The sequence below is a fragment of the Zonotrichia albicollis genome, chromosome 22 (assembly GCF_047830755.1).
Source record: "Zonotrichia albicollis isolate bZonAlb1 chromosome 22, bZonAlb1.hap1, whole genome shotgun sequence".
In the NCBI taxonomy this organism is placed as follows: Eukaryota; Metazoa; Chordata; class Aves; order Passeriformes; family Passerellidae; genus Zonotrichia; species Zonotrichia albicollis.
Window position 1 is genome coordinate 6,255,133 of NC_133840.1, and position 16,690 is coordinate 6,271,822.

General features: G+C 49.6%; 1 protein-coding gene across 1 annotated transcript; it reads left to right on the plus strand.

Moving 5' to 3' along the window:
• The first annotated feature begins 15 nt into the window (after nucleotides 1-15).
• MDH2 (malate dehydrogenase 2) lies at nucleotides 16-8,871 on the plus strand. The gene is made up of 9 exons (XM_074557264.1): nucleotides 16-177; nucleotides 2,530-2,698; nucleotides 3,432-3,515; nucleotides 4,419-4,528; nucleotides 5,053-5,178; nucleotides 5,816-5,893; nucleotides 6,977-7,076; nucleotides 7,495-7,646; nucleotides 8,571-8,871. The coding sequence occupies exons 1-9, from the start codon at nucleotides 118-120 to the stop codon at nucleotides 8,700-8,702; spliced, it is 1,011 nt and encodes a 336-aa protein (XP_074413365.1). The 5' UTR covers nucleotides 16-117; the 3' UTR covers nucleotides 8,703-8,871.
• Nucleotides 8,872-16,690: the final 7,819 nt, after the last annotated feature.

Consider the following 16,690-nt stretch of genomic DNA (forward strand, 5'->3'; position numbering starts at 1 on the left):
GCCGCGGGCGGCACTCTCGCGAGAGCGGCGGGCGGGGCCGCGCAGGCGCAGCGCGGGTCTTGGAGGTCGTTGGAGTCACCGGAGCCGCCGCCGCTCGCTGTGCCCGTCGTGCCCGCCATGCTGTCCCGCCTCAGCACCGCCACCGCCCTGCGCCGCGGCATCGCCACCTCCGCGCAGGTACGGCCCGCACAACACACCGCCCCCCGCAGTGCGGCCCCGCGCTTCCTCCTCCGCTCTGGAGCCCGAGGGGGAAGCGCGGGAGGAGCTCCGGTGCTGCCCGGTGAGGCGGCTGTGGAGCACGGGCGCTGCCCGGTGATGGGGTGCAGCGCGGGGATGCAGGCGGGTTGTTCTCCGTTCTGAGCCTGCAGGGCCGGAATTGGACGCAGTTCCTCCTGCGGGGTTCGGGTGGAACGCAGGCCCTCGATGGGGGTGCGGGGTTGGGAGGCAGCGCCGGTGCTTCTCGGCTGTGGAGCCCTGCGTCTGCTCGGTGAGGGGCGGCGGGGCTCGGGTGGAGCCTGGACCCTCCTCGGAGCGGGGCTCGAATGGAGCCCGGACTCCACCTCGAAGCGGGGCTGCGGGGATCGAGTGGAGCCCAGAGCCCTCCTCGGGCTCGGGGTACCCTCATCGGAGCGGGGCTGCGAGGCCGGGAAGGAGCCCGGGGCCTCAATGAGGGGATTGTGGAGCCCTGGAGGTCCGCAGGGAGGGGCTGCAGGGCTCGGGTGTAGCCCAGAACTCGGAGAGGGGCTGGGAGCTGTGCCGGTGCCTCAGGTACACAGGGCAGAGGGCTCGGGGTCTCGGTGCTGGCTGTGCCCGGTGACAGCGCCGTGGCCCTGCCAGGCTGTGAGTGTGACAATGCTGTATGAACTCACTCTGATGGTGTGCAGAAAGTGATGGGTTTGCTGCTTCATCCCTCCAGTGCAAAAATGCCCCTGTGTTAAGGAGGTGTTATGAGCTAAAGCTGGTGCTTGGTTTAGCAGTAATCCTTCATGTGCCAAAATCCACTGTGCTGGCTCCAGACCGCTCTGCTGTGGCTGCACGGATAGAAACTGACCTCTGTCCAGTGTCAATAGGCCTGGGGGGATGTAAAACACTGATTATTGCACCTATAAATATGTGTTATATAGGAGAGCCTTGTCTAAGTCTTTTCGTGGAAACTGTATTGATTAGCAGTGAGATTTTGACCCCACAATATCAGCTTGGTCACAAATGGGGCTCACCTGTGACTCATGCCAGACTTTGCTTCCTCTTCAAGAGTTTCATGCAAAATTATCTTTGTTACAATAGCAAGAAAACTGGGTTGAGGTTAATCTGGGGTAGATTATTTCCTGCATAGCACAGTAATTAAGCTGTTCATGAAGGGACTTGGAAATATTATGGCTTTTATCTGGAAAGATTGTGATAAAGAATAGCTTTATCAGCAGTAATTGCTTGTTACATCTTCACAGGAGTTTTCCATCACTTTGGCAGTGTTGCACTTTAAGGTTCTGGCCCCTGGAAGAAGCTTTCCTTTTGTGGAGCAACACTTTGTAAACAGGCAGATTTTTGAGAGAAATTACACCTGAGTGAGGATAAAATTGGTCCACAGGGCAACCAAGCAGAGTTGATTTTACTTGGTTCTCAGCCATGTGATCAAAGCTGGGAATTGTAGTCACTTAATATTCCCAGTCCTCGAGCTGCAGGTGCTATTTTGGATTTATATTAGGTCTAAACATGTTCTTCACATATGTGCAGTGCATGTATGTAAAGAACATGTTTAGACCTGATATAAATCCAAGATGCTACTGCATTTCTTGTACTCCATTAAATGTATTGATTTGCCAAATGGAAAGCATATTTTTTTTTATACTGGCAACATAAACTAGAAAAACTACAAAGCAGATTTGCCCTAAATCAGGCCTGGTCCCACAGAGTGGCAGGTGTTCGTGTCAGGCAGGCATTTCTTTTGGGGGGAGATCCCTTGGGTTCCTTTAACATAGCTTTGCTTCCCCTTTTGAGCTCAGATCACAGGTAACCATCTCCTTTAACCCTTTTTGGGTTCCTTTGACCTAGCCTTGCTTCCCTTTTGAGCTTTTTGGGTTCCTTTAACCTAGCCTTGCTTCCCCTTTGAGCTCAGATCACAGGTAACCATTTCCTTTAACCCTTTTTGGGTTCCTCTGACCTAGCCTTGCTTCCCTTTTGAGCTTTTTGGGTTCCTTTAACCTAGCCTTGCTTTCCCTTTGAGCTCAAATCACAGGTAACCATCTCCTTTAACCCTTTTTGGGTTCCTCTGACCTAGCCTTGCTTCCCTTTTGAGCTCAGGTCACAGGTAACCATTTCCTCCAACCTGTACTACCAATAAACCTCAGGCAGGCTTCTCTGAGAGTCATTTCCTGCAGGCTTAAACCATCAAGTTTGCACAGTGCTTGATAAAAAAATGAGAAGCAGAACTAAAAGTAAAGAAAGAGTGGTGAAATCCCCAAGGTCACTGCTGGGGGAGGTGGGTGAGTGCCAGAGCAGCTCTCCAACGTGTTTGCTGTGTGTTTTGCACAGAACCATGCCAAGGTGGCCGTGCTGGGGGCCTCGGGAGGCATCGGGCAGCCGCTGTCGCTGCTGCTCAAGAACAGCCCCCTGGTGAGCAAGCTGAGCCTCTACGACATCGCTCACACGCCGGGCGTGGCCGCCGACCTGAGCCACATCGAGACCAAAGCCAGCGTCAAAGGTACCCTGGGAGAGGCCTCACTTGCAAAGGGATCCTCCCACAGGGGTGGCTCCGACCCTCAGTGCCCATTGCTTGGGAGGGGAGGTCCTCACACACTGATCCTGAAGCCCAGGATCAATTTAAGTAGCTTTTTCCTCAAGCAGTGAATGATTAATTAAGGTTTAGCTGATTAGGTTGATGTGTATGGAGATAAATATGGGTTGTGGTTGAAGGGAAATTTGTGACATTTGGCAGGAAACATTCAGTGAAATGATCTCAGAGTGTTGAATTTAAAAGTTTGACTAGAAATAGGTTTAACACTCCCTGGGTGGATTCCATGTGCTTCTTTTCTCTTAGATTCTGATGAAATCAAAACTTAATCTGCTCATCTTTCTTTTATCTGATCACCAAAAGGTGACATTTTACATGAATGTGCCAGTCTGCAGTTCTTTGGGGGCACTGACTCTAGTGCCAAGGCTTTTGGAGAGTAAATACACTCCACACTGAGAGTTTGGAAACAGGTTAATGTGAGATTCTCACCACTCTCATTCTGTAAGTTTTGAAACAAGGATAAAAATAAAACATCAAATGGGATCCCTCCTTAGTTGTGTTTCTTTGCTTTTCAGCATCAAGTTTAAATTGAAGGTTAAATTAAAAAAAATACTTGGATGCCTCTGGGCATGATTTTATACTTCAAAGTGTCAACTGTTTAACAACTGTCAGAAACATAATGCCTGAATGTCTTCCATTTCAGGCTACATGGGACCTGAGCAGTTGCCAGAATGTCTGAAGGGCTGTGATGTTGTTGTTATTCCAGCAGGAGTCCCAAGAAAACCAGGTGGGTTCTGTTTGTTGTGGATCTCTGCAGTTCTGTGTCTGTTGGGGTGTCAGGGGTCTGTCCATGCTCCTGCCCCTGAGCTCCTGGTGGTACCAGGCAGCTCCTTCAGCCTCTCTGATACTCTCCCTCCTGAAATGGGCTAAACTGATTCCTGGAGGTCCTGCTGGGGCCTGAGCTGCAAAGGCTTCCCATGAAAGTGATCCTAAATCTCCCTTAGTGTTTCTTGTCCCAGAGCAAAGCTCAAGGAATAAAAGCTGATTCTTTGTTTCATTTCTCAGCAGAAGAGAAATAATCAATTTTGTTTTGTGTCAATTGCACAGCAACTTTTTGAGCCATCTCTGAATAAATTCTGTTAAACCTTCCTAGAATGTTTCTGATCTCCTCCATTTCTATTTTCCAGTATCCTATTAGGAACATAACAAAAATCTAGACTTTATTGCCTAGCTCTTCCTAAATCTTCATTTTTCATGGTTAAAGTAGTTTAGTTGCTGCAATAGCAGTGGGGGGTGGCACTTACACAACCAGCATTATTTGAACACAGCAGTTGTCATTTAAACTGTAGTGGTGGAAGTGACTTAAAAGAGGAAGGAGAGTTCATCTTGGGAGCAGTTGTGCTGCTCTGAGCACCTCTGGTGTGGGTTGTGTGCTCACAGTGCACTCAGGCAGCCTCAGTGGAGTGGGTTCTGTTGGGCTGCTTCCTCCTGGGAGGGGCTGATCTCTCTATTAGTGAGAGGAGTCACCTGTGGAGCCATTTCATTACTGCAGCTGCAGAATTTGTTCTTGATCTGTGAAACCAGATGTGTGTCTGTGCAGGGCAGAGTTTTGATTTTGGATTTTGATTGCATTTCCTGCCTGTGATGGTCACTGTGGGTAACCTGGAATCCTGCCCTGGCTGTGTTTTAGGTATGACCCGTGACGACCTGTTCAACACCAATGCCAGCATTGTTGCCTCTTTGACAACTGCCTGTGCAAAGCACTGTCCAGAAGCCATGATCTGTATCATTTCTAACCCAGTAAGTGTTTTCTGGAGACCTTGGAATGCAGAGGAAAAACCTCACCAAATTCCAGATACTAGAGTATACCAAATATTAGAGTAATCCAAATTCCTACTAATTTTGACCAGTATGTTTGAAGTCTGCAGTGTATTTGCAGAAAAGCCTGGTTCTACTAACCCATTTTTCTTGGCTGTATTTAATTCAGAGAAAACTTGGATGTAAAAGTGCTTAACATCTCCAAGTCTGTGTGACTGGTTATAATGCAAGCTGGTGTATTAGCTGGGATAAAAGCCTTAGCTCACTAAGGGAGGAGCCTTTGTAATGGGAATGAACAAATTTATTGTCTTAATGGTTATTTAAAATTAATGATTTTTATTCTAGCCTGACTGTAAATTGCTCTTCAATTTAGGCATTAAAGTAATTGCCTACAGTTTATTCCAAACTGGAAGTATAGTTCAGGTTGTTAATTGGCCTGTTAAGTTCATGCATTGGCTTCTTTATTAAACTGCTTTTAATCAGTGCTTGCTTCTTCTTGCTTGTAGGTAAATTCAACCATCCCAATAACTTCAGAGGTCTTCAAGAAGCACGGTGTGTACAACCCCAACAAAATCTTTGGTGTTACAACGCTGGACATCGTCAGAGCCAATACTTTTGTGGCTGAACTCAAGGCAGGTCATGGTTAATGTGCAGGGGGAGGGATACTGCCTGCTTTGATCATCAGATCTATCAAGTGCTTCCAAAATCACTGCAGAGAGCCAAAGGAGCTCAGATTTCTGTGCAGCTTGAGGCAAAGGCAATGATTCCCTGTCTCCCTTATTTAGAGGAGCCTCAAGATAAGGTTTCTTGCAAAATGTGGTTCAAGAGACTTTGACCTTTCCTTTTCATAGCTGAGCCCTGCAAGTGAGCTCTGTGTTGGCCTTAATTCCCTTGGCATTCCCAACCCTGCCGTGCAACCAGAGGAGAGGCTGGAGCTGTGGTGTGTGTTTGCAAGTCAAACTCTGTGCTGTGTGTCACAGGATACTCTGCAAAGTATCAGGAGCTGTGACAGCTTACTGCTCTTAATAGCCCTGCTGGTGTTTATGTTGTGCTGCTCTTTACCCAGCCCTGCTGTAATAATATCCTGTAACTGTATGAAGTGATCAGAGCCACCCAGAGTTCTGCTCTGTGGATGTGGCTTTGTCCCTAGAGTGTAGCTGCCTCTGGAACTCCTGCCCTGTGTGTGCTGATATCCAGGGCAGGGAGTGAAGTCACTTGTTTTTCTTGCCTGTGTGCTTCAGAAGCTGGAAAGTTTTGTGTTTCCTTCAGGGCTTGGATCCAGCTCGAGTAGCTGTGCCAGTTATTGGTGGCCATGCTGGGAAGACCATCATCCCTCTGATCTCTCAGGTGAGTCAGGGTGACAGCTGTGTGTGGCAACACACTCAGCAGCATGTTAGGGTTGATACAAAGTGCCTTTGTGATGGCAGGAAAAGTGATAGGATAGAGCACAGAGAGTTTTCCTGCTCTCCTGGCTGCTTTCCTTCTGGGATGGGGTGCTGGATGAGGTGGAAGGCAACAGCCTAAATCTGAACCCATCTAGGCAGTATAAACAGTTCCAGTTTTCCTCTAAAGGAGTTTGGGATAAAAACTGAGGGGTAGTGTGGGTGTTTGGGTGTCCTGGCACTGTTTGTGACAGGTATCTCATGACAGGAGAAAAATTGGGTTGATTTTGCTGTGGTGGAGTGGAAACCCCACTCAAAGCTCAAATATTGAAAGCACAGCTCAGGCTGTGCAGGGAGCCTGTTCCAGCCATGACTGCTAGTCTGGCCCTTCAGCCAGGCTGAAATGCAGTTCTGAAGCAGGTGCAGTCTCATGGGGAAATTCTGGGATGTGGCCAAGGAGCAGTCTGTAACAAAGGGAGGAAAGCTGTGCTCTAAGTGGGGAATAAAGTATCCTTTAGAGAAGGATTTTCTTGGGAATAAGAGCAAGGGCTGAATGCTGAGAGGTGCTTTAGTTAAGCACTCCATTGGGACAGACACAACTGTGCTTAAGCTGCTGGTGGAGCTGCAACTGAAGGTTCAGTGAATTCCTAAATACTGCTGGGAAACTGGATCTTCCATAAGGCTCGACTTCCATAAGGCCACGGTGACCCAGATATTTGCAAGATGACTTTCTGAAATTCCTCAAGCTTGGAGGGTGTTTGTAGTGCACAGGACTACACAGTGTGAGGAGCCATGGCAGGCCCTGGTATGGCTGTGAAGCTGTGGTTTGTCCCTGAGGAAGCTGGGCATGGCTGGGTTCCTGTTCCAGCCATGCAGTAACCCCAGCTCTGAATTTTACAGTTGCTCAGTGTCACACAAGCTGGGGAAACCCATTTTGCCCAGTTGAGAATTATTGATAACAACAGCATTGGTACAAAAATATTGTGTGTTTATGCTGAATCTGGAGGGGTTCTGGTATTTCTAGTAACTTCTTTTTTTTCCCACCCAGTGCACACCAAAAGTGGAGTTTCCTCAGGATCAGCTGGAGAAGCTTACAGCAAGAATTCAAGAAGCTGGGACTGAAGTTGTCCAAGCTAAAGCAGGAGCAGGTGGGTTCTTGAGTAAAGCTCCCAGGTAATTCTTGTTGACTGTCTGTAGGGCTGCAGTCCTCTGCAGTTTATTCTTATTTACAGGTTAGGAACTGCTGGTTGTCATTCTCACTGCTCTGCTCTGTCAGCTGCTGCCTGGGCTGTGCTACAGCTCAGTATGTAACACTAAATATTAACTGATCCCACACCACCTATGGCTTTAAAAGAATTTTCTCTGTCAAATTAAGCTGTTTCTTTTATAAATCTTATCAGTTAGATACATGTAGCTGGCCAAAAGCTTCTTCTTTATCTGACTGGCCATGAACTTGATGTCAGTGACACATTATTACTGACAGCACACTAGTGTGGAAACCTTTGATGCTAAAGGAAGTATCAGATTTCAATGTGCTCTGTTCTGAAAGTGGTGTAACTCTTGCAGGATCTGCCACCTTGTCCATGGCCTATGCTGGTGCTCGATTTGCATTCTCCCTGTTGGAGGCCATGAGTGGAAAGCAGGGGGTTGTTGAATGTGCCTTTGTTCGGTCGGATGTGACAGAGGTGCCCTACTTCTCTACACCTCTGCAGCTTGGGGTATGTACTTCACATCACAAGCCTTGTGAGCAGCAGTAAAACCTCATGTGGGTTTTACTCAGGGGTTTCAGTTTAGCTCATGCCTGCTATTGCTGAGTGTGCCTTTAAGAGTCTGCAGTGTTTGGGTGTGGTACTTAGGCACACAGCTCAGCTTGACAAGGATGCTGCTGCTTTTATCTGCTCTTAGAGTGCAGGTCACTGAGTAACCAGAGGTTCAGACTTGGCTTAAGAGGTCACATTTGTCTCAAGTCAGGCCTGTTTACTCTGGGCTTTCATGTGATTAACCAGAGTCAGCAATCCTGTCTCCTCAGCTTGATCTGCTACAAGCAAATCCTCACAAACTGAGGCACATGGGGAGCTGCAGCATGGATTAGGATTAACAGCTTGCTTTCAGGACCTCTGCTGAACTCTGAAAGCAGTGTTCCTTTTGTCACCCATACCCTGGGGGAGTGGAAAACAGTGATGCTGCAGCCCTGTCATGGCTGCTGGGATGCAAAGGGCATGTTTGGTGGTGGGGGGATGAAAGCAGAGGGATATTAAGAGGGAATGTAGACATCTTGAAAACCTGGGAGTGCCACTCTGGGGCAGTTTGAGATGGCAAGAAAAGGACACACACCAGAGGAGATCCTGTTGCAAGATGGAGGGTGTGGAGTTAGGAAGGGTCAGTTGGTGTCAGTCTCCTCTTGAAGGAGCTGCTGGGTTGGCTTCTGGTTCACACATGTGAATGAGAAGTTTGTGAGGGCTCTAGAAGTTGCCACAGATAGTAAGAGGCTTCTTTCCAGGAAGCACAAGGTTGGCAGACTAGAGATGACACAGGTGCCAGGCTGGGTCTCTGTCTCAGCTGGATAATACTTAGTCAGAACTGTTAAGCTACTCTTTAGGTCCTTCAATGAATGGTTAATCCTTAAATCCTCTTTCCCTCAGAAAAAAGGAATTGAGAAGAACCTAGGCCTTGGCAAGCTCTCCCCCTTTGAAGAGAAGATGGTTGCTGCAGCCATGTCTGAGCTGAAGGGCTCTATTAAGAAAGGAGAGGAATTTGCAAAGAACTTCAAGTGAAGACTTGACAACGGGGAGGAATTAACTTCCTTAATTTATTAAGGCATCATGTCACTTATCGACTTCTGATTCAAAGCTCATGCTTTGGTTGAAGTCTGTCTGTATTAGCTTGATGCTTGTTGCCAGTGCAGTCTAATCATCAATAAAACAGCCTCATTTTTTCAGTGTACCATGTGGAGGTGTCCTGATGTGCTTGTCCTTTGCAAGGTGGAGGCTGTAGGTCTCTGAGAGGGGATTGGTTTCAGCAGGGATGAAATAGCCTTGGAAAGGGGATGAACTGATTATTCCCAGCTCTGCTGCTGCCTGGGTTTGGGCTCCTTGTGTCAGCACAGCCCCTGGGAACCAGGTATGACCATATCAGGATGGGTGTAGGGATAACTGAATGAAATTATATTAAAAGATGTTTTTTCAGGAGGTGGCATTACTTCTATTACCTCATGTTACCTTAACCTCTTATGTAATTTGATTTTAAAGGACTTAGTGAAAGAGCACAGCGTTTGAAACGTCAGTCCTGCACTAAGACAATAATTAAACTGCTGAGAGCGACTTCTTTCTAGTTAAGAACAAAAGCCTTGATTTAGCATCTCCATAAATTTCTCTTACATTCATCCTCTTGTGAATATAAAAATAAATGTCTGCAAGAAGATGGTGATGACGAGTTCTGTTGCTGACTTCTTTGAAGGTAAGCTTTAATGAAGGAAGTTATTAATTCACTCTTCCTCCGTGCTCTGCGCTGCTTACGCTGTTGCTTTGAATTGCTCTCATCCGTGTAGGTTGAATTCTAAGTTGAACAGACTTTATTTTGATGAGTGAAGGAAAAGCCAAAGCCCAGCACCTCTGGAGGAACTATTAGTTTCAACCAGAGAACATGGGGTGGTTGCTTACTAAAAAGATACCTAAAAGTCATAGATACTCTTTGGTCACTGCCTTTTATCTTCCTCCCACATTTATTTTTTTCTCTTAACTGGGTTTTATTTTTTTATTATTTTAATTAGTTCATCATTTTCAACCACATCACACAGTTGTGACTGTTGTAGATGCATGGAGACTAAAGTGCCTGGTTGTTCTCCTGCCCCATGGAAGATGTGGGCAAGGAGGACAGCAAGCACAGTCCTTGTCACTCCTCTGCAGAAATCCAGCGTGTTAAAAGCTTGGTTTCTTTACAGGAATAGTAATGAAATAGAAGCGTTGGCAGTCATTACTCAGCAGTCTTGGAACAAAGTAATTATTAGGTGGTATTAATAGAATTAAAGATGGTGTTGGAGGGGGGCAGGGGAGGATGTGGGACTGGAGGACACTGAGGAGGAGTGACAGGCCAGACCTGGTACATGTGGCAGAGGCTGTTCCAAACAAGAAATGGAAAGCATGTGGCAGACTGTTCTAACTTGTCAGCAATTTCAAACCTGAAATAGGCAGCACAGAGTGTTAAACCCAGTGTGTGTGCACCTGCAGAGGTGTGTGTCCAGTCTGGGTGCCCAGGTGGTCCAGGGGCACTGCTCCATGAGGCTGCAGGACAGGAACACGCCTTTGTTCCAGTCCTGCTATTTTTAATACAGCAGATTTCTGAGCATTGGAGACTTTTCAGAGCTTGAGGTTCATCGTGTGGCTTAGGTTATTCAATCTTTTCTTGTGTCAGCAGTCCAAACCCAGCAGAGTCTGGGGGAATTGCATGGACAAGCAGAAAGCTTTGCCTGTACCATGAGGGACTCAAGGACAGCATGGGCAAGTGGAGCTGAGGTGGAAGAGGATTATGTCTCAGCACCTGCTGACTTTTAGGTTCTCCAAGGTCTCCTTCAAATCTCCTGAATGTTAACAAAGTCCCTGCACCATTTGGATTTTGGGGTTGTTTCTTCTCCCCAATCCCATGCTGAATTTTTGGAGTTGCAGCTATTGCCTGTGCTGGAAATCTGCTCCTTTACAGGGAAAGGAGAGGAGACACCCTTTTGTGGCTTTCTGCAATGAAGTCAGAAGCCAGAAGGACACTGGCTAAAGGTGAGAAATGGGTCAGTGCTCCCTGTGCTGTCCCTGTGGCTGAGCAGTGCTGTGGTGGGTAACAATCCCTCTGAGGACGGTTTGTAGAGGTGTGGGTCATCCCACCCTTCTCTCTGAGCAGATTCCCTGGAGGAGGAAGAGATCTGGGGCATAATCCTCCCTGGGAGGGGTGGGAATCAGCTGTGTGTACCCAGATAAGCCAACCCTCTGTGCTGGCAGTTGTTTCCTGGTGCTGTGGCTCTGACATGAGACCTTCATCCCCTCTCCTCCAAGTTCTGCAGCAGGGCTGCCCTGCTGAGTCACAGCACTCATTCCAGGCTGGCAGCCTTTGTGCTAACCTCCTGTGGAGAGGAATGACCAGGTCTGGAGGAGGTGAAAAACCTGCCCTGTGCACATCTCTTAGGTTTCATCCTTTTCACTGAGCAGACTTTTGCCTTATGGTCTCTGAGCACCTCTTCCCCTGCAGCATCATTTCTGCACATGGAGCTGCCACCTCCTTGGGCAGCCCAGCCCTGCACCAGAGCACAGATGTCAAGATACAGAGGAGATGTGTGTGGAGAGTCATAAATAAAGATTCTCCAGATGGCCATATGTCAGGTCACTGGAGCCCACCTGCTGCTCCTGTGCTGCTGCAGCAGCATGTTGAATGCAGGAAAGGATGGAACAAGGAGAAAAGCAAATGCTGAGTGGTGTAACTCATCCTGATCATCATTGTCCTGGGGGGCTGGGGTGGGATGACCACAGGAGCAGGCTGGTTATTCCTGGGAAATCTGTTTTCCCTTCCTGACTCTGTGCTGGTGCTTTGGTGTGGGGATACAGACCTCCCACCCAAACCCCAGCTCACCATGGAGGCTCTGGGTGCTGCCAGCAGCCTCTTTCCTTGGGGTAAGGCTGCTACAGCTGCAGCAGGCGTGGCTGAGCCTGAGGACAATCCATGGCATTTCGGTGATATTTAGGAGAAGCAGAAGAAAGAACAACAGTTTAGTGCAGCCTCTGCCTTCCAAAGCTGGCTGCCTTCCCAGCTCCAGCAGGAGAGCAGGACTGGAGGGGCTGGAGGTGCTTCAGAAAGGCGCTGGGTAACTCTTGCCCTCTCTCAGGAGCCAATCTCCAAAATTCACAGTCTCCAGTGATTTTTCCCCACAGAAGCTGCCAGGACAGGGAGCTGTTGCTGCTCTTTCCCTCCCCTGGGCATCCCCAGCTTGTGCACCACCAGCCTGGGGTACCCCTGTGTTCAGCCTCACATTACAGGGGCTGGCAGTCCAGAGCAGGCAGCACATCCCCCAGGAATGGGGAAAGGAGAGGTGGAAATACACCCCGAGGTTGGCTGGGTGTAGCTGGGGGCACAGGCAGATCTCCCCCACAGCCAGCTCATCTTCCCCCTTTCCTCACAGGGCAAGGGCAAAGGGTTTTAACGTGAGCAGGAGCATCACAAACCATCTGAGCTGTGGATTTGGCTTTGCACAGAGCTCTGCCCCTCCCCTGGCTCTCCCTCCTGGCCACGGGCACTGTGAAATCACCACCTTTGCATTCCCTGCTCCTGATTTACTGCAATGCCCAGAGCTCCCACTTCCCTCCTGGGTGCCTCAAAGCAGAGCTGGAGAGCAGCGCCGAGGCAGGAGGGTTTGTTTGCATTTACAGGGAAACCTGTTAATAAAGGAGACCAAAGGGACTGCTCTTTTCCTGGCTGTGGGAACAGATGGCTGGATAACACAGTGCAATTAATATGCAGGGAGTCCTGCCGGGGCAGGGATTCGATTGCCTGTTAGGAGAGGTTAGCACGCTCAGGCTGAGCTCTGCCACCACCCCGCCTGTCCCTGGCACCTGCTGCCTGCAGGGACTCTGTGGGGACACTGGGACAGATTGGATGGGGTCACAGATGAGAGTGTGGGCACTGGGTACAGGGCAGGATGCAGCTGGGGACTCGGGGACAGGGGCAGGTCTCTGCTTCTGCCATGCTGGGCGATGCTGTGTGAGGGTTTGTGTGAAAAACGCCAGTCACTTGTTTTAAAAAGTTTAATAGTAATAAAATGGTTATGAAAATAGTAATACAATTAGAGTAATAATAATTTGGACAATTTGAGTTAGGACAATACTAGACAATAGAAACAAAGAGTTACAGATGTCCAGGTATCTTTTTCTGGGCAGCAGGAAAAGGATTACCCCTTAACAGTTAACAAAGGATTATCCCTTAAAAGCAATAGCCTGTTGCATATTCATCCATCTCATACATGATGCATAAATTCCATTCAAACACAGGATTCTGTCTGGTCAGTGTCAGCTTCTTCCTTCAAATCCTAACAGCACCTTCGAGGCAGGAAGAAGTTCGTTTCTTCTGATAAGGGAGCAATAAATTCTTTTTCTCTGAAAGATGTAGATGTCCTGTGGCTGCTATCTCGCTGCGAGTCCTTTCTTTAAAAAAAGTATCCTACATAGCATAGTTTCTATTTTAACATTTTTTATAACCTAAAACTAAATTTAACACAGTAATTAAGAGAATTAATACATCGCAACTTTCTAAGACAACACATATAATATTCATTTGGATATTTGCAAAAAGCCAATCATAAAATCCATGCATTTCTCACAGTTTGCAAAAGCAGAGGGTGGCTCCGGTGATGAATGACTGCTCAGGGCTACTTCCAGGCTGGAAGGGCAACTCTGGATTTTGTTCTTTCCCTCTGGACTTGTTACCTCTGAGTGAGGATGTGCCAAGGAGAGCAGCAGGCAGGAGCTCTGGATGAGCTGAGGGAGGTGGGCAACTTGCTGCAGCGCAGTGTGGGTACAGAACCTTTCCCAGGGCTTCAAACCCAAAATCCACAGGGAAGAAAACCCCTGCCAAGGCCTGGGAGGGTTAGGTAACCCTGAGGAAGCAGGAAACCCATCAAACCCACCCCAGCACTGAGCTGGGCCACGTGGCCACACGGTCAAGCCCAAATCGATGGGCCAAGGTCACCCTGGGCGCGTGCGGGGCTGTCCCCATGCCCTGTCCCCATCCCATCCTGGGCTCTCACAGGATGGCAGCGCTCCATCCCCTTCCCCTTCATACCTTTGCTTTCACCCCCCCATTTTCTGGTATTTTCTGGTATTTTCTCCCCCCTCCCCGGCTCGTTGAGGTTGTTGAGCTCCATGAGAGGCAGCTCAGCTTTGATCAGGGGCTGCTCCTGTGCCGCGCCAGCAGCGCGGTCCCTCCCGCCCGGCACCGCCACTCGCGGCCGCGCTTTCTTCTGCTTCGGGAGGAGCTGCTGGAGATGTCGATCCTCGGCGCAAATCCTCGCAATTAGGCCTGTTCTGCAGCCTGCCTCGTTTGATCTCCTTTAATTATTTATCGCCTTTTTCTTTCTGCTCTTTCCTAAATCCTCGGTTTCTTTCAAGTGATGATTCCCCTCCTCTCCCCCCAGCCGCGGCTGGCTCTGCCTGTTTGCCTGCAATTACCGACCCTTCTGCTCCTTCCATCTCTCTCCCCTTTTGTTCTCCACCACATCACTCCTCGCTGCTCTCATGGCTTCACCCTGCACACCTGCCTGCCTGGCTGCTTTTTCTCTCTGCTTCTCTCGAATTTTTCCCACCTGCCTGGGAAAAATTCAATATATTGCCTGTCTCCATCCCATTCCAGGTGTGGTTCTGTCTGTGTTTGCTGCCCATGCCAAGGATTCTGCACCTTGAGCTGGGTTATTCTTCATCTCCCACTGCTGTTGTCCTGGTCCACTGGTCAAACCCTGCCACAAAGCCCTGGCTGCTGGCCAAAACCAGGAAACCCCATGGGGCTCCTGTCCTTGCCATGCCAGGGTCTCCCTGTGCTGCTTTTCCATCCCTCATCTCTTTGTTTCCCAGGGCCTGATGCATTATTCAGCACTGCAGGGTGTGGGGAAGATAATGGTGCTGCAAAGGGCACGGGCTCACCCTGGCCATGCTGGATTTGCTGTCATGGGCTGAATTTCCCCTCCAGCATTAAACCAGGAATAGTCCTGACCAGGCAGGAGGTTCCTCCTAGGAGGTGACATCTGCTGTCAGCCCTGGGGGGACATGGCAGGGACAAAGGTGGGAGCAGGAGAAGGCAGAAGTGGCCCTGGCAGTGCTCCAGGGGCTGCACCTCCCAAATTTTTTAATAGAGCTTAACAGAGACACAGGTCCAACACATGGCCCCTTGTTTCTGTAGTCCTGACATGGATAATGGATGCAGGATGCAGGTTTTGCTCAGCAGATGTAGCAAACCACCCCAAAAACTGATGTTTAACCCTTGTGGGAAGAGGATGCTCATGCCTTCCAACCCTGTTCGCAACTGTGACACCCAGCTGGACCTGTCCCCATGGTTTGCTGCCACCTCAGCTTGTGCACAGGGACGGGGAGGAAGGTGAGGGATGAAAGGATGATGTTGCTGGCACCCCAACCTGTGCACAGGGATGGGGAAGAAGGTGAGGGATTTTGGGCTGATGTTGCTGCCAGCATTTTGATTCCTGGCTCTGTCCTTCCTCAGGAAGCAGCATCACCCTGTTGCCATCAGTTTTGGAGAGATCCCCACTGGGACAGGCCTCTCCAGCCTTGGCTGCCCCCAGGAAAGCTCCCCTTAGACTCCATATTTGGCTTCCCATTCCTGTCTCTGCAGAAACTCCCCGCCCAAATCCTGCTCTGGGGCCAAATCCCCCATGGAGTGATGGCCAGGTGCTTTTGTTGGGCTCTGCTTGGGAGCTGTGGTCACAGGGGATGCAGGGCCCAGGCAGGGTAGGGGAAACTGAGCCAGGGGTGGGACCAGGAGTCCCCAGCCAGGTGTGTTTGGTGTCCCTAGGTGACAGCCAGGGTGAATTCAGAGTGTTTTGGGAGGTTAAACCCTGGCCATGACCACACTGGGCCGTTTTGAGGTGGTTTAGAGGAGGTTTGGGAGCTTTTCCCCTTCTCTGGTTTCACCATTTCCTGTCTGCTGAGGAGGGTGAGTGCTCAGCATCACTGAAAGGAATGAAAATTAATTATGGGCTCATTAACACGGACTCATTCCCTGAGCTGCAGCACTGGGGAGTGTCCCTGTTGGGGACCCAACATCTCCCAAATCACCACAACACCCCAGCCATCCCAAAGCCCCCTCACCTGCCAGGATGGGGGTGTTCCAGGTGTGCCCAGGCAGGGCTGGGGAATCAGCTGGGAACTGGGCAGGGCTGGGGGCACTGGGGGCATTGTGGTGAGGAGAAGGGTGGGATGGAGTTCTGGGTCGAAAATGGGATGGGATGTGATTCAGAGTAGGGATACAGGGTGGAATATGGGAGGAAATGCAGGGGGGGGTATGGCATGGGGTTTAGGATGGGATATGGGATGGGATGAAGGGTGAGATATGGAATGGGATGGGATACATGGAGAGGGAGCTCTGGAAGGATGGGAGGCTCTGTGCAGTGCAGGAGAGCTGTGGAGGGGTCAAAGGGGCTGTAGAAGGACTGGGGGCTCTGTGTAAGGATGAAGGAGGCTCTGTGTAAGGATGACGGTGGTCTACGGAAGGATGGGGGTCTGTGGAAGTATGGGGGTCCCTGTAAGGATGGCAGGGGGTTTGTGTAAGGATGATGGGGGTCTATGGAATGACATGGGGGGAATCTATGGAAGGACGGAGGTCTGTGTAAGGATGATAGGGGTCTATGGAAGGACAGATGTTTGTGTAGTGGCAGGGCTCTGCGTAAGCACAGGGATCTGTGTACAGATGACGGGGGGGGCTGTGGAATTTCAGGGGTCTGTGGAAGTACGGGGATCTGTGTAAGGACAGGGGTCTGTGTAAGGATAAGGGTTTATGGAATGATGAGGGTCTGTGTAAGGATGACAGGGGTCTGTGTAAGGACAGGGGTCTGTTAAGGATGACGGGAGTCTATGGAATGATGGGGGTCTATGGAATGATGGGGGTCTATGGAAGTACAGGGCTCTGTGCAAAGACGGGGCTCTGTGTAAGGGTGATAGGGGTCTGTGTAAGTACCGAGCTCTGTGTAAGGATGGGGGTCTGTGGAAGGACAGGGCTCTGTGTAAGC